Genomic DNA, 26,469 nt, shown 5'->3' on the forward strand with positions numbered 1-26,469 from the left:
GGCTTGCCTGACCACCACCCATCCCTGGTCCTCCCCACCTCCCACACCATGACTCAGGTGCAAAAAGTCCCTGACAACATTCCCCTGCAGGCACTCCTTGGGTGTGGATTCTGTCCTCTGCTTGGGACCATGAGCCCATCCAGTGTTGACTGCATGGCAGCCCTGGAGTGCAGAGTCCAGGCATCTCTCAATCTGATTCCACCCAGACGGGGAGACTCAGCCCCGCACCTCATTCCCAACATAGCTGCCTCAGTCTCCAATCAGAGCTCCCATCTTCCCCCTGGAAACCAGCTTTGCAGAAGGATGTGCAGAGCGGCAATTGAGAAGCTTCTTACCCAGCCCCCACTGCTGTGGATCCAGTCAGCCAGCCGCGTCTCCAGGTAGGCCACCATCCACTCCTGCACTTGTCCCACCAGTGGTTCCATCTCCTTGTTGACACTCTCAGCACACAGTGCAGCCCCAAAGACAAAGAAGGCTACAAGGCGGCCCCAGTTGGGGCCCCCTTGGAAAAGTTCATCGGAGACCTGGGTGAAGCGTTGCTGTGCTGAGCCTGGGGTCACATGCAGCTGAGCCGCCAGATCAGAGAAGGTGCGCCGGAAGCGGGTCTCGAACTCATCTCCAGCTGCCCGCATGGCTTGGTGCAGCGGGTCAGCTGCTGGGCCCTCCCCGGGGCCAGCTCCACAGACATAACCCTTCTGCCTCAGCTTATAACCTACAAAGTCTGCCACCAGAGCCCGTGTGTCTGGGGCCGAGGCTGGGGTCGCCATCCGGGCAGCTATAAGAGGCAAGGATGAAACACTGGCATGAATATATGGAGAGAGAATCAGAAGGGGCATTTCTGGTTTGACCAACCCAGTGAGATGAGGAGGAGAGAAGAAATGCTCAGAGCTCACTGGACAGGGAGAGGCAAGAACAAGGGAATTAAGTCATGATATGAGACCAGGCTGTGAGGGGCTGGCCATTACATTCCTAATATGCCAAATTACATTTAAAACAAGTACATTTTCTGTTTAGAGATACTTTAGATTCTTTTCATAATAAGACAACGTCAGCTCTGTGACACCCCTACAACCCTCCCACCCCTGGGCCTCCTTAGTCCACACCTCCTTGGCTAGAGGAAGGGGCTTAGGACCTCCCCAAATGCAAGATATAAAGATGTTGGCAGAGGCACAAGATGAGGGGGAGCAGATGGGCCGAAGAGAAAGGTGGGAGACGCAATGGTTTACTCCAGACAGAGAAAGGAAGGAGACACTCACCCAGCCGGGATGGCAGCTCTTAAGACACAGCACTGGTGGCAAGGAGCCCCCAGCTGGGGCCTTTCATCCTCCCGGCCAGCGTGGAGCTCTGGAAAGGGGAGGGGGAGATCAGAACCAGGAGGGGAAGGCCAGGGATCAGGTTCTGGCCTGGGAACGGCTAGGGTTGCAGCTCTGGGCCTGGGCCCCTGCCCCCAACGCTCTACCAGCTGTGTGGCCGAATCCATGTTTAATGACTGTCCTCCCGGGAAACCCAGGGCCAAGGGCTTCCTGCCGACACCATCTGTATTCGCGGTTCCCCCTAGTGCAGCCCAAAGGCCCAACTCCTCCCTTACCCCCACCTCAGCCAGTCTCCAACCCCGCCCGCCTGCCAGGTTAGGGATCTCACGGGTCAGGCCGCTGCCGGGATCCGGGCCGTTTCCTGGTGCAGGAGCTGGGAGGGAGGGAGAGAGGGAGGAAGGGAGGGAAGGAAGGAGGGAGGAGAAAGGGGGGGCAGAGGGAGGGCCCGGCGCCGGGTGATGATGGGGCCCAAAGATGCGTCCAGAGAGAGGGGCGGGGCTGGGACGCAGGCCTGCGAAGGGCCACTACTCAGGAAGAGGGAGGGCTGCTGAAGGCAGTGAAGGGCTGCCTGAGAGGGCACGGTGGGCTGGGCTGGGCTCCTGAGCCTCGAGGCTGCCCAGAGAAATATGCCGGACTTCAGGACATCTTGGGGCAAATTTAGCATTTCCAGGAGGTTTCCGATGTTCCATGCACTTGTTGAACTTTTCCAGCCCTGAATTGTGTGCCTGGAAAACAGGAGCAGTTCCCATTAAGCTGGGAACCGTCTACTAGGTGCCTTACCCTTTGGGGACTAGCAGACACTACACAGACACCAAACCTTTCCCATCTTTTCTCCAGGACCTTTAACCCAGTGTTGTCTTTGTGGGCTGGGCTTCAGCCAGGCATCAAGGAGCCAGGACTTGGAACACAAGCAGTTTCTGCCGGTACTTTTCTTTAATTCATCTTCTTTTGTAATCAGATTGATTTTAGTGGTTTTTTTTCTTTCTTTCTTTTCTTTTTTTTTTACCCAACACAGGAACTAATTCTCATTGTGAAAAAAATCAAACAATAAAGAGGTATGGAGTAATAAAATACAGGTTCTCAAACACACACACACATACACACCCAATTCCACTTCCCTCCCTGCAGGTTGCCATTGTTAAGCTTGATGTTTATCCTTCCAGATTACATATATATGGGGCCATTATTTATACATGGCAGTATATTTATACAGGGCGGGTCACAGGTGTGAAGCAATCTGACCACAGCTGATCCACATGAGAGCACTCACAGCCAGCCCCCTGGGCTCTTGGATCTGGCACTTTCTTCAGCTCCATTTAAAAAGCAACCCAACCAAAGGCCAGAAAGAGGCGACCCAGTTCTCCTCTTCTGCTAGTACCCTTTGCTTCTACCTCCAAACCAAGCCTCTGTATTACCATCTGCCCTTATGGTCACTTGAGAAGTAAGGTCTTTTCTGCAGCAATAATAGTAACAACTAGCTGGGTTTGGTGGCTCACACCTGTAATCCCAACACTTTGGGAGGCCAAGGCGGGTGGATCACTTGAGGCCAGGAGTTTGAGACCAGCCTGACCAACATGGCAAAACCGCATCTCTACTAAAAATACAAAAATTAGCCAGCCTGTAATCCCAGCTGCTCAGGAGGCTGAGGCATGAGAATCGCTTGAAACCAGGAGGCTGAGATCATGCCACTGCACTCCAGACTGGGTGATAGAACGAGACTCTATCTCAAAAAAAAAAAAAAGTAAAAACATATTTTGAGGAGTTATTAGATGCTGTGCTTTTTTTACATGTATATTTTATCCTGTCACTAATCCTTATGCTGTTTTATCCTCATTCTATGAATGAGGAAATTGAGGTTTGGAGAGGTTAAGTGATTTGCCCAAAGACATATACTGATATGCAAGAAGCTAGGACTCCCATCTCATGCTGTAACTTTGACACTATTGCTTCAAGATCACTTCTTGCCTTCGCATAGTCACTACTGTTTTCATAGTCTGAATCCACACCATTTACATGTCCACACTCAATTCTCTATTCTAAACACACAGCCTATTACACTCCTTTATGGCTGTATCCTTTCAGCCAATCTTATTTCTTTTTTGTTCTTAGCCTGATCATTCTGGCTGCCACCAGCAAGCTTGCCCCCTTTAGAGAATAACCTACTCCAAGTCTTCATTTGCACTCCTGGTTTGTTTGTTTGTTTGTGAGACAGGGGTCTCACTCCACGGCCTAAACTGGAGTGCAGTGGTACAATCCGTGTTGACTTCAGCTTCCACCATCTAGGCTCAGGCAATCTTCCTACCTCAGTGTCCCCAGTAGCTGGGACTTGAGGTGTGCTGCACTATGCTTAGCTAAATTCATTTTTTATAGAGATGGGGATCTCATTATGTTGCCCAGGCTGATCTCAAACTCCTGGGTCAGCTTGCTTGTAATACAAAGTAATGTATGATTTATTATACATTAATTCATATATATAATATACATATTATATTGTGTATATATACAATATATACATTGTATATTTTGTATCATATATAATGATATGAAGAGAATACATCCATGCATTCTATATATGTATAAAATAAAAAAGTCAATATTGCTTTAAAAATGAGTCCTAGCTAAGTAGTATTGCTGCAGTCAATACTAGTGTGAATACATGTAAACAGGAATGAGTTGTATAATAATAAGATAACATGTGTCTTATGGTTTATTTTCAACTTAGTCACTTGTGATTTTACAGTTAAACTATCCTGCTGCTTTAAATTTAGAGACTTCATTTCTACCCTAAGATTCCCTCTTTTAACACTCTGAGAATGTTACCTATTATTGTTAAATGTTTTAATCTTATATAACCAAGTGGATAAGAGCGTGGACTCTAGAGCTAAACTGTTTAGGTCCTGATCCCACCTCCCCAATTATTAACTATGTAACCCTGGGTAAGAGTCCTCTCCCCTACCTCAATTTTCTCATCTTTTTTTTTTTTTTTTTTTTTTTTTTTGAGACGGAGTCTCGCTCTGTCGCCCAGGCTGGAGTGCAGTGGCCGGATCTCAGCTCACTGCAAGCTCCGCCTCCAGGGTTCACGCCATTCTCCTGCCTCAGCCTCCCGAGTAGCTGGGACTACAGGCGCCCGCCACCGCGCCCGGCTGGTTTTTTGTATTTTTTAGTAGAGACGGGGTTTCACCGTGTTAGCCAGGATGGTCTCGATCTCCTGACCTCGTGATCCACCCGTCTCGGCCTCCCAAAGTGCTGGGATTACAGGCTTGAGCCACCGCACCCGGCCAATTTTCTCATCTTTAAACTAGGCATAATAGTCTCTATTCATCTGATAGTTGTATTACATGGGTTAGTATTTGCAAAACCCTTACAACAGTACCTAGCACATTAAGTGCTATATAAGATCAGTAGGAAAGTTAGAAAAAAAAAAACTAAAACACTTCACTTTTTTTTTTCCACTAATGTAAAAAAAAAAAAAAAAGAAAGAAAAAGAAAGAAAGAAAGAAAGAAAGAAAGAAAGAAAGAAAGAAAGAAAGAAAGAAAGAAAGAAAGAAAGAGAGAAAGAAAGAAAGAAAGAAAGAAAGAAGAAAGAAAGAAAGAGGAAAAAGCCAGGTCTGTCCTTCTTGGAAGCTCCCAGTAGTTGGGAATTCCACAGTCCCAACTCCAAGAGAGTTGTTGAGTGCTTGTTCATTCAATAATTTGAATGCCTACCATATACTAAAACACCATGAATCAGACAAAGCCCCTGCCCTCAAAGGGCTTACACTTGGGTTAGAAATCAGAACTCCACCACTTTTTCATAGACGAGAACACTGAGTTCAGAGTATGGTGCAGTGGCTCATGCCTGTAATCCCAGCAATTTGGGAGGCCAAGGCGGGCAGATCACCTGACATCAGGAGTTCGAGACAAGCCTGGCCAACATGCCGAAAACCCGTGTCTACTAAAAATACAAAAATTAGGCAGGCATGGTGGCAGACACCTGTAATCCCAGTTACTCAGGAGGCTGAGGTAGGAGAATCACTTGAACCCGGGAGGCAGAGGTTGCAGTGAGCCAAGATCACGACACTGCACTCCAGCCTGGGCGACAGAGTGAGACTCCATCACACACACACACACACACACACACACACACACACATACACACACACGAACACTGAGTCCAGAGAAGTTACCAGAGAAGTTATGCTGTGTTTGCTCAAGGTCACTAGAAGCTAGGTCTTCCCGCAGTTCTCAGTTCGGGTGCCACATTCTCACCTTCTATTTGAAAGACTCTACCTAGCTTTCATGACCTTTTCTTCTTTGCACCCACCATCACCCTCTGCCCAAACCAGGAGCCTAGGTTTCAGAAAACAGTGAACCCCAAAGATAAAGTCACATGCTGGACGTTTTGAACCTTCCCCTGCAAGAAAATGAAAGGTTATTTTATTCTTCCCAGGGTTAACCTTTCCTATGCTATGCCGGAAAGGTTGAGGACTTTTTACATTTTATTATTATTATTATTGTAGAGATTAGGGGTCTCACTATGTAGCCCAGGCTGAGTCTTGAACTCCTGGCTTCAAGCAATCCTCCCACCTCGGCCTCCCAAAGTGCTGGGATTAGAGGGGTGAGACACCGCGTCCGGCCCGTGAGTGTTTTTTTAAAAAGGTTGAGTGGCCTCACTCGGGACCGAAAAGGTGGAGTCCCCGCCCCCGGTGCAGCAGCGAAGACAAACGGAGCCACCTGTGAGAGGGCTGTGGGCGGGGGGACCGGGCCGTGAGGGCCTTGGAACCGGAGGGTGAGTGCCGTTGAGCGCACGCTCAGAGCAGACCGCTAGCAGGAGGCAGGATGTGATAGTCTAAGACCCTGGAAGCTGACGGCCAGAGGGAGGGAAAGGTGGTCACAGAGGAGAGGCAAAGCAACGGGAGGTGGAGGATCCTGGAGGTGACTGCAAGGAGAGTACGCAGTGGCGAGGGGCTGCAGAAGCGGACCCAGCGACTTCTGCGCCGACGCGGTGCAGGCAGGAGAGAGGAAGAGAGGGGAGCGCGGTGGCGCTGCGGGCTGGCCCCGCCGGGGAGGGGGCTGCCATGTCCCGTGAGCGGCCCCCGGGCACCGACATTCCCCGCAACCTGAGCTTTATTGCCGCGCTAACGGAGCGCGCCTACTACCGTAGCCAGCGGCCCAGCCTCGAGGAGGAGCCAGAGGAGGAGCCAGGCGAGGGCGGGACGCGGTTCGGGGCACGATCCCGCGCTCACGCACCTAGTCGGGGCCGCCGGGCCCGCTCAGCACCAGCCGGAGGCGGCGGGGCTCGGGCGCCCCGCAGCCGTAGCCCAGACACCCGCAAGAGAGTGCGTTTCGCCGACGCACTGGGGTTAGAGCTGGCTGCCGTGCGCCGCTTCCGTCCCGGTGAGCTGCCCCGGGTGCCCCGCCACGTGCAGATCCAACTGCAGAGGGACGCCCTCCGCCACTTCGCGCCCTGCCAGCCCCGCGCCCGCGGCCTCCAGGTAGGCGGCGGGGGCACCTCCCCTCCTGGGGACCTCCCTCAGTCGGCCGCAGCAGGCGTGTGGGAGTGGATTTGCCAAAGAGCACCCATCTCCATCCCATCCCTGGGCTTGCGCCTGCCCATCCCTTTTGGGGTACACCATTTGCGAGTGGCTCTAGGCCACCCTGGCAGCGAGGCCGCACTCTGCGGGCGTGGACGCCGGAGTCGGCCTCTGATTGGCCCAGTGCCCCGCTCTGACACCGCCCCCTCTCTCTCCCCTCTCTCCGCCCTGGACTCCCTCCTCCCGCTTCTTCTTTCCTCCAGGAGGCGCGCGCCGCCCTGGAGCCGGCCAGCGAGCCCGGCTTCGCCGCCCGCTTGCAGGCGCAGCGCATCTGCCTGGAACGCGCGGAGGCGGGCCCGATGGGCGTGGCCGGGAGCGCGCGCGTGCTGGACCTGGCCTACGAGAAGCGCGTGAGCGTGCGCTGGAGTGCCGACGGCTGGCGGAGCCAACGCGAGGCGCCCGCCGCCTACGCCGGCCCGGCCCCGCCTCCGCCGCGCGCCGACCGCTTCGCCTTCCGCCTGCCCGCGCCGCCGATTGGGGGCGCCCTGCTCTTCGCTTTGCGCTACCGTGTGACAGGTCACGAGTTCTGGGACAACAACGGCGGCCGTGACTATGCTCTACGTGGGCCCGAGCACCCGGGCAGTGGCGGAGCCCCGGAGCCCCAGGGCTGGATCCACTTTATCTGAGACGAGGCGCCTGTGGCCGACGGCTGAAAACACCAAAGGCACCCGGGGGCTGGGGGACCCGATGTGGCGGGGAGGAATAGGAGAGACCAGGATTGGTGGGGAGCAGTCCAAGGGAGTCAAGCCGGGGAGGGCAAGAAGGGTGGGGAAATCAGGGGCGTGGGGGCGGGGGGGCCGGGGGAGTGGGCGGAACCAACGAAGCTCGGGGAGATCCGGGTGTTAAAAGCTGGTTGGATGTGAGTGAAAGGGACCCAGACTGTAGGAGGAAGGAGACCCGAAACGGCACCGGAGGGGTTAGAAAAAAAGGAAAAGAATGGGGATGTGGTGGCTTTCCCTTCAGTGAGTGGGCACTGGGAGAAAGGGAGGAGGTCCATCAGGCTTAGGCAGTTGAAAAAGGTTAAGAACCTTTTGGAGACGGAGGAGGTATGATGTGAAGTAGCCCACCCAGTCGAAGTCATTTAGATTGCTGGCGCATTCCCTCTTCTTACCCACCTTTTCCACCTCAGATCCCCCGTCCTACCCATCCTAGCTTTAACTCAGCCATAATTGCCTTGCTTAATCCCAGGAACCTGGCCACTGCTCCTTGGTCCTTGGCATTAGGACGGGATTCCCTTGTCACCTCTGACAGTTCCTGGCTGCAGTGTCCGCGGACTGGCTGGGGAGTGATGACAGGTAGCCATCAGAGCTCCAGCCTCCAGGCAGCTTTAGGGATTAAAATGGAGGCCAAAGCAACTCCAGACCTGTTTTTATAGCCAAATACTGTGGTGCCTCAGGGGTTGTACACTCAGGGGCTTCCAGGAAAATGCCAACCTTACCTTTCTGGAGTGCCTTTTAATAACCTCCAAGCACTTTATGGACTGTTTGTCGAGGGACGGTGAATCAGGAAAATGACTATTCTGATTTCCTTTGTTTCCGAAAAGGAATTCCCTGACTATATAACTTTGGGCAAGTTACTTCACCTCTTTGTGCCCCAGTTTTTTCCTTGGAAAACTGGATTTAGGTTAGATGATCTTTTAAGGCTCCTTGTATGATATTTTGTGATCTGTACATGGCAGAGTATAGATTAGAAGCCACATTTTGCAACCTAGTGCTATGGTTCAGAATACATAGTACCCCAAGCGTCTGGCTGGGGCCGAGGATGGGTCCTCCAGTTCTTGGCACAGATGTTCCAGAGCCCACGAAGCATCCCATAACCAACCATCAGCCCATCATCTGCTCCATTTTGCTCTTGCCCTCACAGACTTTCCGCCTCCATGCTCTGAGACAACTGTGGATAGGTACATCTCTTTTGGTGAAAATGATGCTTGAGAACCCAAAAGATTAAAGGAAACAATGTTAGGGGCTTTTGTGGGGATAAAAGATAATGGGTATGTGGAATAGAAACATTTCAAATGAAGAATCAAAACATTTCAATCAATCCACTTGGTTGTAAAAAAACAAAACAAACAAATAAAACACCTAAGCAACTTGAATAGTAAATGGCACCAGAAGATGGCAGTCTGCTCCATAACCAGAGCAAGTACAGTGGGAAAGCTGGACTCTCATACCCACTCACATTCATGCCTTATGTCTCTCCTCCTGGTTAACCTTAACAGGGGAGTGATTCCTCTGCTGGTTGCTGCTTTTCCTTTTCTCTTACCCTATTCCTAACCTCTTTGCTTCTCTCTTTCTTTCCTTGTGTCTCTCCCTTCTCATCACTTTTTTTCTTTTAACATACAGGGCATTTACCTTCATTTTGTCTATTTCCATTTGTTTCCTTCTTCATTCTTGTTCATCTCTGTTATTCCTTCTCCCTCCAGAAGGGATGGAAACCCTATTTTCTTTTCTCCAAGACTGTGGTTGGTCTACTTTCCTCACTCGGGCTCCTTGACAGTCTTCTAGAAGAGAGAAGGAGGAAAAGAAGCAGTTTCTGATGTTACAAATGAACAAGGATCTCCCAGGTAACCAACTCTCCACACCCATTTCTGTTACTAATTTTTCAAAGAGAAATTTCTGGTTCCCCTTCTTCCTTATCACTGAGTGAAGGGGGACGGGCATGCACATGTGCCCATACATGCATTCAGAATAGAGTGTGGGGGCGGGTGCGATGGATCACGCCTGTAATCCCAGCTCTTTGGGAGGCTGAGGCAGGTGGATCATTTGAGGTCAGAAGTTCAAGACCAGCCTGGCCAACATAGTAAAACCCTGTCTCTACTAGAAATACAAAACTTAGCCGTGCATGGTGACTCATGCCTGTAGTCCCAGCTACTCAGGAGGCTGAGGCAGGAGAATCACTTTAACGGGGAGATGGAGGTTGCAGTGAGCTGAGATTGCGCCACTGCACTCCAGCCTGGGTGACAGTGAGACTCTGTACCAAAAAAAAAAAAAAAAAAAAAAAAAAAAAAGAATAGAATATGGGGCTCGTTACCATGCCCCTCCTGTCCACAACCTTAGTCTTTGAGAAATGATGACTGAAAGAGAGGAACCCTCCAAGTCATTCCTCAAACAAATGCCCATTTAAACATCATCCTTGTGAAGAAAACAGGAAGAATGTCATGTACCACATGGATCACCTTCAGTTCAAAGTTGCAGCAAAGTGAAGAAAGAAACTACTGGAAGCCACCCAGCAATGCACTGTTTAGTCATCAATTAGGAGCCCACGGGAGGATAATAGGGAGACTGGGTGGAGGCTCAGTTTGTAATAATCTCTTGTCTAATGTATGTGTGTCACTGCCATGTTGTATTAACAATAGTGAGGGCTCACATTTACTTAATACTTGTGTGCTAAAATCTGTTTTTTTTTTCTTTCCAGAACTATGACTCGATCATAAAATCTGTTTTGTTTGCATGCATGCCCAAAACAACCCTATGAGTAGAACATTATCATTATCTGTATTTTAGAGATGAGGAAACAGGATCAGAGAAGCTCAGTGATTTGTTCAAGATCACACAGCTAGTAAATGGCAGAAGTAGGATTGTGAACCCAGGGAATCTCCAGAGCCTCTGTGTAACCATGATGTTATATTTTTTTCCTCTTTTAAAACAAAATTAAAAACCTTGCTATAATCTCTTACTATGAAAAGACCATAGTTTCTGATTGTGCTCTGCCTTCCCATCCTGCCAATCTTCTGGACTGCCTTGGAGAAGACGGGGGGCCCCCAAGCTTCATCTGTGACTTAAAGGAGTTTGCTGCTGTCTCCTGTGTCAGTGTCCCATCAGCACGGGACCCCCCTCACCTGCCTACTTACACTCTAGCCTTTCCATACATTGGAATTGTCTCCTGGCCCTAGCCAGCGCTCCACACCTGTTGGTGTGCCACCTCCCTCCCTCTTCCCCCACTGGCCTTGAACAGATAAACCCCCTACTGTTGCCACTAGGTTGGGTCCATGACTGAGACACCTGCTAGAGGGTCTGTGCTTGGGCCTTTTCTAGGAATCCTGATGTTACTGGGTAAGTGCCAACTCTGTGGGCAGAATGCTAATGATAATCCTGTTCCCTAAGCTCTTTCTCTCTGAGAAGTACCCTGGCTCACTCCCCCCAATCTCAGCTTTATAGAACAACATTTTGGTCTTGATTATTCCCATATTGAGCTGCCCCAAGGCTTGGGTAAGCTGTTAGTTTCCCCACTGCCTCAGGGCTGGGTCTGGCTGAGCTACTTTCTTATGCACACAAATAATGGGTGTCTCCTTGGAACCTGACTTTACATAACTATCAGTGCTACCAAACCTTGTAAAATAGGGAAGAAACTAATATTTCTTGAGTGGCTCTCTGGAGAGATTCCCTGCCCTGATGCCTTTGGTGTGTACTCCTTTCCCAGGACTTCAGCACTGAGATTTTCCCAACCCCCTGGCTTTCCCTCGCATTGGGTTGAGCTGATTCAGCACTACCACAAACCCCACCATCTGCAAATCAACCAAGATTAGTCAGTATGCCCTTTCCATCTGGCACTGCTCTTCCAAAACTTCCATCTGTATTTCTCATACCCCCAGTAAGCAAAGCTGAGTGTGCTAGGAGAGAGCTGCATCCACTGCTTTCTCCCAGCCAGGTGCAGTCTAATCTGACACAGGGAACGCTAGAAGTTTAGCGGAATCTTCAGCCACCCTATTAATGTGTCACACATTAGGCGTTATGGTGGAAACTCCTCTGACGGCTCATGACTGTATGAACAGGAGCAATTTGGAATATAACGTGTCAGCGGTGCACTGGGAAGTGCTGTAAGAGAAAACACTACCAAGGTCATAGGCTTGGGTCCTTGAGGTAATCCAGCTCTGTTGCCCATTCCTCTCATCCAGACTGCAGGTATCTTCCTACACCTACCTGTCCCATAGCTTCCGTCCTGTTTTGTTTGTTTTTCTTTGTGAATGTAGAAAAACATTTCATTGTGAGCCCTAGCTCCTCGGTTTTCCATCTAACACCTACATTCCCTTGTTTCTAACTGCTATGTTTTTCTGGAGCCTGTTGGGGTCTTTACAGTTTGCAGGTCACAGAATCAGACCTGAAAAGGCTTCTCTTCAGACATCATTGGCTCCAGGCTCCTTTACAGATGAGAACACAGGTCCAGAGGTGAGAAACGACTCTAGCAGGGTCATAGAATTTGTTAGTGCAGCTCAAGATGGGACTTAAACTCAGGCCTCCTTATCGCATCCCATTCCCAGGCTAAGAAACAGGTCTGTGCTGGGTGTAGTGGTTCATACTTGTAATCGCAACACTTTGGGAGGCTGAGGCAGGAGCGTTGCTTGAGCCCAGGAGTTTGAGACTTAGCGACATAGTGGGACCCTGTCTCTAGAAAAACTTAAAAAATTAGCTAGACATGGTGGCACACGTCTGTAGTCCCAGCTATTTGGGAACCTGAGACAGAAGGATCGTTTGAGCGCAAGAGTTGGAGGTTACTGAGCTATGATCACACCACTACACTCCAGCCTGGTGACAGTGAGACCCTCAAAAAATATATAAAATAAAAATAAGAAAAGAAAGAGGTCTCTACACAAACCCGTGATTTTCCATGGCAAGGGATAACATCATAAATGTTTCATTTTCTGCTATTAGTTTCCATTCCTTTCCCCATCCAGGCGAAAAAGAGAAACAAAAGACAATGACAGTATTTTCTGTGTCCCCAACTTTGGCACTTTTGTTGATGTTGCTAAGGAGCAGTGACCTTGCTAAAAAGACTGAATAATCCATCCACTGAATAGCTAACCTGGGGAGGAAATGAAAATTTCCTATGTGAATCTCCCCAAATCAATCCTGTGCACTTGGCCCTCAACCCAATAGTATTGTGCCTCACTTCGACTTCCATGGGCAACTGCCCTCCCTTCTGGACATAAAACCTCACATTTTAAATAAAGTTGAAATATGAAAAGAAAGTATGTAATAAGATATTCAGAAGTATTGTGTGTTTGGGGCTAAGGGCAGCAAGAGACTCAGAAGCAAGATTCCCTCCTTGACTCAATTTCTTGGTCACCTTGTTTCTTTTTGCGTGTGTGTCCAGAAAAATTTAGTAAGTTTGCTTATAATTATTATAAAGTTGAACCACTGAAACATTTTGACTTGCATTAATGCTTTACTTCCCCACCCACATTTTTATTAAAAATTCACACACACATGAAAATTGAAAAACTGACAATACCTGACTTCTGTCTCCTATTCTGCTCACAGTCATATACTTAGGTACCTTTTGACCCCATGGGGAAAAAAATCTAACATTCAGAACTGCCAATAACAGGAAGCAGAGACTTTTTTTTTTTTTTTGAGAATGAAGTTTCCCCGATCATAATGGATTCTTAAGTACATTCTTCACGCATGCAGCATGCTAACTGGATGTCTTTTGACATAGGTGTTACACGTGTGGCATGGACAACACACAGGTTGGTGTCTTCAAAAGGCCAACCAGATAGGCTTTGCTTGCCTCCTGCAAAGCACCACTAAGCTGCACTCTGGAAGGGCAAATCTCTTTTAAAGTCCTGAGCAATTTCTCACACCAGATGCTGGAAGGGAAGTTTGCGAATCAGTTCAGTAGATGTCTGATAATGTCTAATTTCAGGGAGTACCACAGTACCAGGCCTGTAATGACGAGGTTTCTTCACCCTCCAGTAGAGGGCGCACCCTGTGAGCAGTTTTTGTGGGAGGTCGGGGGGAGTGTGTGTGTGTTGTTTTTTGGGTTTTTTTCCTGAGACAGAGTCTTGCTGTCGCCCAGGCTGGAGTGCAGTGCACGATCTCGGCTTACTGCAACCTCAGCCTCCCCAGGTTCAAGCGATTCTCCTTGCCTCAGTCCCCGAGTATCTGGGACTACAGGCACGCACTGCCACACCCGGCTAATTTTTTTTTTTTTTTTTTTTAGTAGACACGGGGCTTCACTATGTTGGACAGACTGGTCTTGAACTCCTGACCTCAAGTGATCTGCCCGCCTCGGCCTCCCAGAGTGCTAGGATTACAGGCGTGAGCCACTGTGGCTGGCCAATTTTTGTTGTTGTTGCTTATTTGTTTGTTTGTTTGAGACGGAGTCTTGCTCTGTCTCCCAGGCTGGAGTGCAGTGGCGCCATCTCAGCTCACTGCAACCTACGCCTCCTGGGTTCCAGCGATTCTCCTGCCTCAGCCTCCAGAGTAGCTGGGATTACAGGTGCGTGCCACCACGCCAGGCTAATTTTTATATTTTTAGTGGAGACGGGGGTTTCACCATGTTGGCCAGGCTGGTTTCGAACTCCTGACCTCAGATGATCCACCCGCTCGGCCTCCCAAAGGGCTGAGATTACAGGCGTGAGCCCCTGCGCCTGACGCCCAGTTTTTGTTTGTTTGTTTGTTTGAGACGGAGTCTGCTCTGTTGCCCAGGCTGGAGTGCAGTGGCACGATCTCGGCTCACTGCAAGCTCGGCCTCCCGGATTCACACCATTCTTCTGCCTCAGCCTCCGGAGTAGCTGGGACTACAGGCGCCCGCCACCACGCCCGGCTAATTTTTTATGTTTTTAGTAGAGACGGGGTTTCACCGTGTTAGCCAGGATGGTCTCGATCTCCTGACCTCGTGATCTGCCCGCCTCGGCCTCCCAAAGTGCTGGGATTACAAGCGTGAGCCACCGCTCCCGGCCGTTTTTGTATTTTTTTTTAGTAGAGTCGGGGTTCTGCCATGTTGGGCAGGCTGGTATCGAACTCCAGGCCACACGTGATCCGCCCGCCTCGGCCTCCTGAAGTGCTGAAATTACAGGCATGAGCCATCTCGCCCGGCTGGAGCAGTTTTTGTAGCCAGTTGCTTCCTGGGTGCTTTACCTCCAGTCAATTTGTGAGCAGTCTGCTTTGTGTGAGACTGTGAGAGAGACCTCCTTACTTACTCCCCTTCTTCAGCTAGAGCTCAGGGAGCTAGAAATGGCCCTGGTTAGAGAGCTACCTTATTTCCTAAAAGTCCTATTCTCTTTCTACTGGAGTGCCCTCTGGCTATGCAAACGCCGAGAGGAAGGATTTTTGGAGGACTCAGGCAGGCCTGACGTAAGACACTCCCAACGGGATCTTATCATCATTTTGGGTAGTGGGAAATTTACCAAGGCCCAGCTCTTCTCTGGAACCCAGTACCAACTGCTTTAACCAAGAGTTAAAGGGAAGAGCTTGGGGAAAGCCCTGCGTTTCTCCTTGGGTGGGGGAATCCTTCCTTAAGGAGGCCATCTGAATTACATTCTGCTGCTGCTTTTTTTTTTTTTTTTTTTTTAAGACAGAGTCTTACTCTGTGGCTAGGCCAGAGTGCAGTGATGCAATCTCGGCTCACTGCAACCTCCGTCTCCCGGGTTCAAGCGATTCTCCTGCCTCAGCCTCTCGAGTAGCTGGGACTACAGGCGTGCACTACCACGGCCAGCTAATTTTTGTATTTTTAGTAGAGACACGCTTTCACCCTGTTGGCCAGGATGGTCTCTATCTCTTGAGCTCGTGATCCGCCCCCCTCGGCCTCCCAAAGTGCTGGGATTACAGGCCTGAGCCCCCGCACCCGGCCTACATTCTACTCCTTAAGTGCTGGATGGAAGAGCAAAGCACTTACCAAATGCAACCCCCTAAGGCGGAGGAGGAGAAATATGGAAAGGAAAAGCAAGGATGTCTGCCTAATTCAGAATGGAGTGATCCATTATACAAGGAAGAGGTCCTTGAAAAAGATTAAGTTCTAACAGGATTGACTTCTACATCACTTGAATAATGAAAGAATCCAATTACCCTCAAAGTAATTAGAATGTTCCTACTAGGGAAGCCTTACCCTGAGAATAACAGATGCCTCCTCATTACATCATAATGGCCAAGTTGTGATGTCGGCACAGAGCACTTACTGGTCAGTAAGTGTTGTAAGTGAAACAAGATATGCTGAAGAGCAGAATCAGCATGAGGAGCAGACACCCCAGGAGAGGTAAGTGGGTTCGCTCCATGGCTTATTGTCCAGGGTCTCTGTGGCCCCAACCTCATTGCAGACTTCTCACATTTTTGATTAGGTGTGTCTGAACTCTTTTCTCCACTAACCTTCAATGCAGCTTTTGCTATCCCAAGTCTATCCGAAATCCTCAATCATTGCAGTTCGTACTAATCAGCCCTCCAGCTCTGATATTTCTTAGGAGACAGAGCCCAGGGTACTGGAGTATGATTTCCCCAAATGGCCCAGAAACTCCCCATATCCATTCGGTTAGTCCCAGGGGTAGATCCAGGTTTTTGGGTGCCTGAAATGTGTAACTTTTGGAGCCCCCTTTAAGAAAAATAAATACAAGATTAGGGGAAAAACGTGAATATTTGTTTTAGAATGAGAAAAGCTGTCAACGAATAATTTTTTTAAAAGCTGTCAAAAATTGTCTACCTGACAAACCTATATATTAGTCTACAATTTTTTTAAGCTGCCTGCTCTGATAGCCTTTTCATATGATAAATACGTTTTCCTAAAGAGAAAAGTAATTCAGGTTTCCAGAAAGATTGATCATATTTCAAAAATCCCCCACCTTTTTTTTTTTTTTTTTTTTAATCCAGGGTCTCAGTGTGTCACCCAGGCTGGAGTGCAGCTCACTACAGCCTCAACCTCCTGGGCCCAAGTGAGTCTCCCACCTCAGCCTCCCAAGTAGCTGGGACAGCAGGCATGCACTACCACAGCTTTTTTTTTTTTTTTTTTTTTGAGACGGAGTCTCGCTCTGTCGCGGGGCTGGAGCGCAGTGGCCGGATCTCAGCTCACTGCAAGCTCCGCCTCCCGGGTTTACGCCATTCTCCTGCCTCAGCCTCCTGTGTAGCTGGGACTACAGGCGCCCGCCACCTCGCCCGGCTAGTTTTTTTTTTTTTTTTTTGTATTTTTTTAGTAGAGACGGGGTTTCACCGTGTTCGCCAGGATGGTCTCGATCTCCTGACCTCGTGATCCGCCCGTCTCGGCCTCCCAAAGTGCTGGGATTACAGGCTTGAGCCACCGCGCCCGGCCTTTTTTTTTTTTTTTTTTTTTTAATACTGAGTCTCGCACCATCGCCCAGGCTGGAGTGCAGTGGTGCAATCTTGTCTCACTCCAAGCTCCGCCTCCTGAGTTCACACCATTCTCCTGCCTCAGCCTCCTGAGTAGCTGGGACTACAGGTGCCCACCACCACGCCCAGCTAATTTTTTGTATTTTTAGTAGAGACGGGGTTTCACCATGTTAGCCAGGATGGTCTCAATCTCCTGATCTTGTGATCCACCCGCCTTGGCCTCCCAAAGTGCTGGGATTACAGGCTTGAGCCACCGCGACCGGCCTTTTTTTTTTTTTTTTTTTGAGAGAGAGAGAGAGACAGGATCTCGCTGTGTTGCCCAGGGTGATCCTTCTGCCTCAGTCTCCCAAGTGCTGGGATTACAGATATGAGCCACGTACCAGGCCACATTTTAAAAATTCTTGATAATTTACAAAAATTTTATCTTCACACCTTGTAAGTGATAATGTCACAACTTTTTAGGATTTTTGTCAAACGTAGTGTTTCAAATTTGTAATAACTAATGCCATATACTATTCGAATTGGTGACATTATTTCTGGAAGCTATGCGTATTAGTTTACTAGAGGTGCCATAGCAAAATAGCACAGATTGGGTGACTTGAACAACAAATTTATTTTCTCAGTTCTGAAAGCCAGATGCTCAAGATAAAGGTGTTGGGGAAGTTGCTTTGTTCTGAGGTCTCTCCTTGGTTTCTAAACGGCTATATTCTCCCTGTGCCTTCACACGCTCTTTGCTCTGTGTACACAACTGTGTCCACATTTCCTCTCATAAGGACACCAGTGACACTGTATTAGAATCCACCCTATAGACCTCATTTATTATTTTATTTTGAGATGGGGTCTCGCTCTGTCACTCAGATTGGAGAACAGTGGTGCGATCATGTTTCACTGAAGCCTCAGTCTCCTGGGCTCTAGCAATCCTCCCACCTCAGTCTCCCAAGTAGCTGGGACTACAGGCACACATCATCACACTGGGCTAATTTTTTATTTTCTGTAGAGACAGGGGACGGGGTCTCGCTGTGTTGCTCAGGCTGGTCTCAAACTCCTGGGCTCAAGTGATCCTCCCGCCTTGGCCTCCCATAGTGCTGGGATTACAGGTGTGAGCCACTGCGCCCGGATCCTAAAGACCTCATTTTAACACAGTTACCTCTTTAAAGATCTTATCTCCAAACACGGTTACATTCTGAAATACTAGGGGTTAAGACTTTAACATGAATTTTTGGGGGGATATAGTTCAGTTCATAACATTATAACTACATGGGGATAATTTAGTCACAGAAGTAACTGCAAATCACTTAAGTATACCTACTAAACCCACACTAAATGTATTGCCATCCGGCACAGTGGCTCATGCCTATAATCCCAACACTTTGGGAAGCCAAGGTGGGCAGACTGCTTGAGCTCAGGAGTTTGAGACCCATCTGGGCAACAAAAAAATACAAAAAATTAGCCAGCTGTGGCGGTGTGCCTGTAGTCCCGGCTACTTGGAAAGCTGAAGTGGGAGGATCACGTGAGCCTGGCGAGGTCAAGGCTGCAGTGTGCCATGGTTGAACCAACGCGCTTCGGCCTGGGGGACAGAGTGAGACCCTGACTCAAAAAAAAAAAAAAAAAAAAAAATTGTATTCCCAACTCCCATTGCCAATCCCAAAATGTCCATGGCTTTTCCATTGCCACCTGACAAAAGGAGACATGTGATAGAGGTGAAATCATAAATGAAAAAGACCTCAATCTTTTTTTTTCTTTTTTGCCTTTAAATTTTTTTTATTTCAATAGGTTTTAGGGAACAGGTGGTGTTTGGTTACATGGATACGTTCTTTAGTAGGGATTTCTGAGATTCTTGTGCACCCATCACCTGAGCAGTGTCCACTGCAACCAAAGTGTAGTCTTTTATCCCTCACTCCCCTCCCGCTCTTCCCCCCAACTCCCCAGTCCCAAAATTCCATTGTATCATTCTTACACCTGTATGTACTCAAATAACTTCTAGGCTTAATTGTTTGCTAAACAATCCAACAGTAAAGATATACATCTTACCAGAAATGTCTCAGAGGAATAATTTGGTTACTATCTTTAAAAGTGTGAAAGCAACTAGAGGAGGAAAAAAAAAAAAGTAAACTTTGGTTCATTTAAGTTTGAGGTTAGTCAAGAAATGTGAAATTATCAATATGCTGGGTTTTTCTACTGACTTCTACATCCATATTGCAGAATAAAAATTAAGATTCAAAAATTTCTCTTTTTTTAAATTTTTCTTTAAGTTCTGGGTTACATGTGCAGAACGTCCAGGTCTGTTACATAGGTATACATGGGCCATGGTGGTTTGCTGCCCCCGTCAACCTGTCATCTAGGAGACCTCAATCTTAACCAATTACCATTTAAATATATTTTGTCAAACTTTTACAAAAGCCTACAATTGCGTTAACACATTGCTGGGGCTCCTCCCATGCCTTGGGTGAGTCTGTGCAGGGAAGGACTCTGAAACTTTAGATTCCTTAGCTATAGAATGGGGTGTCCAATTTTTTTGCTTCCCTGGGGCCACATTGGAAGAAGAATTGTCTTGTACCTCACATAAAATACACTAACACTAATGATAGCTGATGAACAACAATAACAACAGCAAAATCACACAAAAAAGTCTCAAAATGTTTTAAGAAAGTATATGAATTTGTGTTGGGCCGCATTCAAAGCTGAGCTGTCCTGGGCCACATGTTGAACAAGCTTGCTATAGAGTAAAACATGGCTCCGGAGGGTCAGCTCTGCTAATGTCTCACTCATGCGAAGGGAAAGAAAGCTTTCACTAGAGATGGAGCATCAACATATCTACAGTGAGGATGACATGAGTCCCCATTCTTTAGCAGTGATCCCTGGAAGAGCTGGGGGAGGTTATTGTGTTACTAAAGGTGGGACCCTTGTCAGCCTGGACATCTCCCTTCCCTTCACTTCCCCAGCCCAGTCCATTCCATCCAAAGCTATAGGGAGAAGCCCACATAGGAGGAGGAGGCTTCAGCCTACATTTAGAACTGAGGCAGGAAAGTTTCTTTTCCCTGCCTTGGATTCCCCTTATTCCTAAATCTGTCTTCAATTCTGTCCCCCACTCCTGATTCTTGGCAGTATCTTTCTGAGACAAGAAAGGTAACTGGGCCATTCACCTTTTGTAATTCCAAGTCCATGATTAGTGACATCCAGAGTGACTCATTGAACCCTCCAGGGTCAGGTTTTTGGTTCCCACTGACAGTTCTTACCTGGCTTTCTAGTCAAACATGCATGAATTCCTCTCAGTCAATGCAGTCTCATTCATTGTTTGGATTATAAGGGAATGACCTCTCCACAGGTAACAGAATTGCTACTGCTGCCTAAAATGTTTCACTTTTCCCTTCATTACATACAAACCAATAAGGCATTGCGGATAATCATGATTTATGAAAAGGTTTGTATATGTCACCAGCCTTGCTTCAAACCCTAAAGGATCGAAAGTGTCTAACCTTAAAGCTGATTTATATGTCTTTCCATTGTTTACCCCATGATGTTTTTTGCCAGATATCAGTTTGAAGGATGTGGGACTGGCTATTAGGTTGAGATTATTACTAAGTGAAATGAGGGAGGAGAGGAGGCAGGGGCAAATACAGGGACAGCAACAGAAAATAGAGCTCAATTCCGCAGGAGATATATGATGCCTGGCCACCTTAAAATAGCTCTGTACCTTAGAATGCAGCAATGAAGAATACATTATGATGGCTTCTTGGAGGTATGTCAGGAGGCGGAGTGGTGAGGTCTGGGAATACAGGACAAAGTCTGAAAATGTTTTGTATTATATATACAGTGTTACATTACCTAAGTAGGCAAGAAGAGACTTTTTCAAAGACCAACATGAGAACAGAAGAGTCACTTCAGAAAAGATTGTTTCCAAGTTTTAGGCATGTTTACTAGAGAAAAGTTGTAATCAGAAATCTTACTGAGGATTATAGACTCAGGTCTATAGACCAAAAGCAAGCAGCCCTTTAGAAAGGTTCAGTCGGGCGTGGTGGCTCATGCCTGTAATCTCAGCACTTTGGGAGGCAGAGATCGGTGGATTGCTTGAGCCCGAGAGTTTGAGACCAACCTGGCCAACATGACAAAACCCCATCTCTACAAAAAAATACAAAAATTTGGCAGTCATGGCAGCGCATGCCTGTAGTCCCAGCTACTAAGGAGGCTGAGGCAGGAGGATTGCTTCAGCCTGGGAGGTCAAGGCCACCATGAGTGAAGATCGCACCACTGCACTCCAGCCTGGACGACAGAGTGAGACCCAGTCTAAATAGAAAGGTTCAGACTGCTCTGACGCTATTTTAATCTACAGCTTACATACAGGTAGTGGGGGTTCAGTATGTGCTCAGCAGTTACCTCAAATTTGCTCACAAGTTACATTAAAGCAGAATCACATAAAAGTTTGGGTGTAAGAGTACATTTGGTTATAGATTATAGAGGCAACATCCTTAACCCCGTTAGACATCATCTTATGTGCAAGAAAAGGCAAGGACTAGGGTCATTTATCTTTTATTATTATTATTATGAATTTTTAGAGACAGGGTGTCACTCTGTTGCCTAGGCTGCAGTGCAGTGGTGCAATCATAGCTCACTACAGCCTACAACTCCTGGGCTCAAACGATCCTCCTGCTTCAGCCTCCTGAGTAGCTGGGACTACAAGTGCACGCCACCAAGTCCAGCTAATTTTTAAATTTTTCTGCAGAGACAGGGACTCGCTATGTTGCCTCGCTGGTCTTGGATCCTGGCCTCAAGCAATCCTCCCTCTTTGACCTCCCAAAGCATTGGGATTAGGTTTGTGAGCCACCGCTCCCAGCCCGTTTATCTTTTAGGGAATATAGTGACTCAGGCAAGAGACATGGTTGACTGTGTGCCCTATCCTCTTTTGTCTTCAAAGGGTCTTCCCAGAGACTTCAGAGTCAGAGGCTTTGTGAAATTATGTTGCCAAGCAGAATTGAGCAAGTCTGGCTTCTTACATTTGTTACTTTGTCTCACAGAAGATGGGGAATCCTAAAATACAAATTTTGGCCTATAACTTCATACTGTGTGGGATACTGCTTTGGTGAAGTCCGTTTTATTGTCATCCCTTTCTTTTTGTAAGTTAAAAAAAAATTTTTTTTGAGGCAAGGTCTCACTATGTTGCCCAGACTGGCCTCGAACTCTTGGAATCAAGTTATTCTCCCACCTCAGTCTTCATCCCTTTCTAGCTAGAGAAAAACAAATACTATGCAGAACTCCGGGTCCTCTTTTCTAGGGCAAGGAGGGGAGCCGGAGGGTCTGGTAGGTCCCAGTGAGGTGACTGCTCCAGCACTTCATCTTTGGGAACATCGGTCTGGTGCCAGTTTGACCCAGGGAACGGCCTAAGTCGCCCGCAGGCTCCTAAGGTCCTCGTCTTTCCGGGTGGCAAGACATCTGATCCATCTCGAGAACAAGTTCCCGGTTGCTTTAGGCGCTTTGTTACTGCTGACGCTGCTGGTGGCCGTTGGGCTCTCGGCTGGGAAAGGCGCAGCTCGTGTGTATGGCTCGGGAGGGGGCACTGAAAAGGTCTTCCTGGAGGGCTTCCTTCAGAAGGAAACAAATTGGGAGTTGTTGGCGGTCCAGACAGTTCGGCAAAGTGCAGTGTCCCTCCTTGGGGAATTTCGGAAGGATCCTGGCCCGGGGTACTCCAAAGGTCCAGCGCCCATAGGTCGAGGGTAGGGGGAGGTACCAGGCACCGCAGCTTGGCCCCAGGGGACATCTTCCCTGCCCCACGCATCCAATAGATGACCCCAGCTGAGGCCCACGCAGCCAATAGCCGACTTCAGCCGAGACCCAAGCAGCCAATGGCCAGCCCAGTGCACTTCGCCCCTGCCCGCCCGCCTGCGCCCACCAATCAGGACTCGGGCCACCTTGGCACCGCCTCTGGACGCCCACCCCACCCATCCGCCCCGCCTCCAACTTGCTCGAGCAGGGCTGGGTAGACCGGCGCACTCCCGGGGGCGGTGTGGGGGGGCAGTCCCGGTTTCGGCCATCGCTCGGGTGGGCTCGGAGCGGCCGCACCGGGCAGCAACCCCACTCCCACTCGGAGGCCCCCTGCCCTCTCCCCCACTTCCCCCCGGCCCATGGTGCGAGGCTGGGAGCCGCCGCCCGGGCTGGACCGCGGTGAGTGATCCCCAGCCCCTTGGACTTCCCCTCCCAGCTCGTGTACGGTCTCCCACCTCTGGAGTCCCATCCCCGCGCTGGTGGGGGGAGAATTCTAGGTTCGAAGTGGCTCGGTTCTCTCTTTTTTCTCCTCTGGACTTTTCGGTTCCCTGTTGTAACTAGGGGAGGGTAAGTGTCTGTGTAGGGGAGGGCAAGAAGGTTGGGTTGGGGCGCCCTTGGCGAGAGTAGGATTGAGATTCGCCTGCCTCATGGGGCTCATCGTCCCAAGTGCAACAACTTTTTGTTCCCTGACCCAGTTCGGAGCCTTCTGGACTGCCTGTGAAATGGAGGATAGGAGAAACATTTCCTTCCCAGGCCCCCCCCGACGCCACACAAACCCCCAACCCCCATGGCTACCTCCTGGCGACCTCAACACACGTGCAGAACCTGGCCTTGCTTCTGGGGGATCAGCGGCCTTTGGGAATGAAAGGTTTAGAAGAAACTGCCCCTCTGATTCCCGTACCCAGCCATACTCAGAAAACCAACCAGGAAACTGAGAACCTGAGTCCTCTGGGGTTCCTAGTGTTGCGTCCTATTCTGAGACTCCTAAACTGAAAGAAGACTCAAGCTGAGACCTGTTTGGTAATGTGGGCCCAGATCAGGAGATTTTTTTTTTTTTTATCATGTGAGCCTCCTTCCCATCATACACTTGAAGCCCTTTTATATTACATGATTAGGTTAGATGGTTGTAATTGAAAAAACCAGACTGGGAATTTTAAAGATAATGCATACATATCTTGAACATTATAATTAAAAGTATGTCCATTTCACCAATCTTTTGATGTAGTGGTGAGACTGTTCTTGTGTCTAAGACTGCTGTTCGGAGTTCCCAATTCTCTTTCCAGTGTTAACTACACAGGGAGTCTCAAACCTGGCTGTACCCTGAGAACTTTTTAAAAAACTGTGGATGCCTGGACCCCAGTACAGACTATTGAATCTGAATGGGGAGGAGAGTGGCCTGGTTTTTAAGCTTCCCAGGTAATTCTACAGTGCAGTCTGAGATGAGAGCCACTCAGGCACTTTCATCATCTTTGATTTCCCGTTTTGCTTTATTTAAAGTGAAGTAAGAATTCAGACGCTTTTGAGTGCAGAGTACTTTTGAGATTAAGTCCCACCCCTCAATCTTTTACAGTTGTCTTGCTCACTCCCAACTCAACAATTTTTAAAATGCATACTCTTCTTTGCGTTATGTCTCTCCAAAACATTTGACTTAGTTTTCATAGGACCAATTTTTTAAAAATCAGTATTCCTGAAGGAACAGTTTTCAATGCAGTGATTTTTCATAGGTTTACATGAGGTTTAATTACATTATTATACAGACACTGAAAAAGTGTGGACATAAGCAGGTTTGTAATCACACAAAACTGGCCCCAGCACACAGGACAACTGAATGAAGCAGATGATTTTGGCGCACTAGTAGTAGCCTACTGGCCTTTAGTTTCCAGTGCACCATGGTATTGGTCATGTAATCCAGTGGGTCAGTTAAGCCAGGCTCCTGGCCCAGGTGAGCATCCTTCCCTTCCACTCTTTCCAACTAATATCACAAATACCTTGTCCCTTCTAAACGCACTTGAATTCCTGAGTATTCCATCAACTCTTTACATTCGTTCACATCAAACTGTTCATCTTTAAGTGATTACCACTATTGCCTTTGTTAAGTTGGAAGGATATGAGGCAGTAATCCTTAACCTGGCTTCTTGGCAGTCACTAAAGGCCCTGAGTTTACTGTGTAAGTGTGAATGTTTATTTCGGGAAGGTTAGTCATAACTTTCTGAGGGTCTGTAACTTTTGTCTGATTCTCAGAGGTTCATGAACTAAAAAGTTAAGAAGCATATAAGCTGAATATCACTATACATCTTTAAGGCCCTTAAAACTGTATCCCCAAACACATTTCAGGAGTACTTCAGACTGCCTCTAAATAAAGATTTAGGGAACTCTGCAGGATCATATCTCATTTCCCACTTTATTTATTTATTTTTATTTTTTATTTTTTGAGACAGAATCTCACTCTGTCCCCCAGGCTGGAGTACAGTGGTGTGATCATGGCTCACTGCAACCTCTGCCTCCCAGGTTCAAGCGATTCTCCTGCCTCAGCTTTCCCAGTAGCTGGGACTACATGCGCATGCCACCATGCCTGGCTAATTTTTGTATTTTTAATAGAGACGGGTTTCACCGTGTTGACCAGGCTGGTCTCGAACTCCTGACCTCAAGTGATCCTCCCGCCTCGGCCTCCCAAAGTGCTGGGATTATAGGCGTGAGCCACTATACCCAGCCTCGCCTCCCACTTTAACTGTCTCCTAATTTAACGATAGGCCTAGGTTCAAACCTAAAGTTCTAGAGTCCTCTTTTTCCTAGGACTGTGTAAACACAGAAACTGGAAGTTTAAGACAGTCCATTCTTGTCTGCCATCTGTCCAGGGATATGGAAAGCCCAAGGGGAAAGAAGGGTGTTATACTGACTCAGAGAGAGAGTGAGAATTTTTTTTTTTTTTTGAGACAGAGTCTCACTGTCGCCAGGCTGGAGTGCAGTGACACAATCTTGGCTCACTGCAACCTCGGCCTCCTGAGTTCAAGTGATCCTCCTGCCTCAGCCTCCCCAGTAGCTGGTACTACAGGCACATGCCAACACACCCAGCTAATTTTTGTATTTTTAGTGGAGACGGGGTTTCACCAGTTTGGCCAGGATGGTCTCGATCTCTTGACCTCGTGATCCGCCGGCCTCAGCCTCCCAAAGTGCTAGGATTATAGGCATGAGTCACCATGCCCGGCTGAGAATTTTTTTTTATTTTTAAAATTTATATATTTATTTGTAGAGACGACGTCTTGCTATGTTGCCCAGGCTGGTCTTGAATTCCTGAGCTCAAGTGATCCTCCTGCCTCCCAAAGTGCTGGGAATATAGGCATGAGCCACTGCAACCTGGCCATGACTCCATATATTTTTATTAGTGATTTTTAAGTAGCAGTGGGAGACATCTGGCATATTTAATAAGGATACAAATTTAGAAGTTGTTCAGAATAGATACTCACCACCACCACCACTACCTCCTCTGTGCTAGGACTCCTCACTTCAGCTTTTGATTCCCTTCTTTTTCTACTTAATCCAAAATGGACACACAAGAACACAAGATACTATAGTGTCTTTATTATGATTTTGATTACTATAGGGTCTGCCCTACTTGTTATAATTCTCATGAGCCATTCTGGTTATAGTTTTCTCTTAGTTCAAAGCCAGATTCTTCCAGGGAAGTACCAGCTATACAGCTGTGCCTTGATTTAAGCCACCATTCTGTTTCAGGAAGTGTTCCATAACTGGTGTTTTGTGTAAGTGACAACTGGA

At 48.1% G+C, this 26,469-nt stretch overlaps 3 protein-coding genes across 15 annotated transcripts in view; 2 read left to right on the forward strand and 1 right to left on the reverse strand.

Moving 5' to 3' along the window:
- Positions 1 to 9,256, reverse strand: part of LOC105499603 (bcl-2-like protein 2) — a 26,426-nt gene extending 17,170 nt beyond the window's left edge. The window contains exons 1-3 of one of the 4 annotated variants that reach the window (XM_024786986.2): positions 9,238 to 9,256; positions 1,257 to 1,344; positions 336 to 775 (exon numbers count right to left, since the gene is read on the reverse strand). In XM_024786986.2, coding sequence (XP_024642754.1) covers positions 336 to 767 — 432 coding nt within the window. In that variant the 5' untranslated portion in view covers positions 768 to 775; positions 1,257 to 1,344; positions 9,238 to 9,256. Of the gene's footprint in view, positions 1 to 335; positions 776 to 1,256; positions 1,345 to 1,459; positions 1,547 to 1,588; positions 2,011 to 9,237 lie in introns of those variants that run through there. The other 3 variants (XM_011772302.3, XM_011772303.3, XM_024786987.2) reach the window with 3 other exon arrangements.
- LOC105499607 (protein phosphatase 1 regulatory subunit 3E) lies at positions 6,020 to 10,577 on the forward strand. Of its 8 annotated transcripts, none has more exons than XR_011626009.1 (5): positions 6,023 to 6,787; positions 7,090 to 7,550; positions 8,075 to 8,181; positions 9,342 to 9,449; positions 10,027 to 10,577. XR_011626009.1 is itself a non-coding variant. In XM_071100437.1 (3 exons), the coding sequence occupies exons 1-2, from the start codon at positions 6,371 to 6,373 to the stop codon at positions 7,510 to 7,512; spliced, it is 840 nt and encodes a 279-aa protein (XP_070956538.1). In that variant the 5' UTR covers positions 6,023 to 6,370; the 3' UTR covers positions 7,513 to 7,550; positions 8,075 to 10,577. The 8 variants fall into 8 exon arrangements, 1 of the variants encoding a protein (XP_070956538.1); XR_011626006.1 differs by having other exon boundaries at positions 10,301 to 10,577; XR_011626005.1 differs by lacking the exon at positions 8,075 to 8,181 and having other exon boundaries at positions 6,020 to 6,787; positions 9,309 to 9,449; positions 10,301 to 10,577.
- Positions 9,351 to 26,469, forward strand: part of LOC105499605 (homeobox and leucine zipper encoding) — a 25,484-nt gene continuing 8,365 nt past the window's right edge. The window contains exons 1-2 of one of the 3 annotated variants that reach the window (XM_071100434.1): positions 9,351 to 9,449; positions 15,702 to 15,859. In XM_071100434.1, coding sequence (XP_070956535.1) covers positions 15,814 to 15,859 — 46 coding nt within the window. In that variant the 5' untranslated portion in view covers positions 9,351 to 9,449; positions 15,702 to 15,813. Of the gene's footprint in view, positions 9,450 to 15,701; positions 15,860 to 22,897; positions 23,095 to 23,239; positions 23,263 to 26,469 lie in introns of those variants that run through there. The other 2 variants (XM_011772306.3, XM_011772307.3) reach the window with 2 other exon arrangements.

The sequence above is a fragment of the Macaca nemestrina genome, chromosome 7, assembly GCF_043159975.1.
Source record: "Macaca nemestrina isolate mMacNem1 chromosome 7, mMacNem.hap1, whole genome shotgun sequence".
NCBI classification, from domain to species: domain Eukaryota; kingdom Metazoa; phylum Chordata; class Mammalia; order Primates; family Cercopithecidae; genus Macaca; species Macaca nemestrina.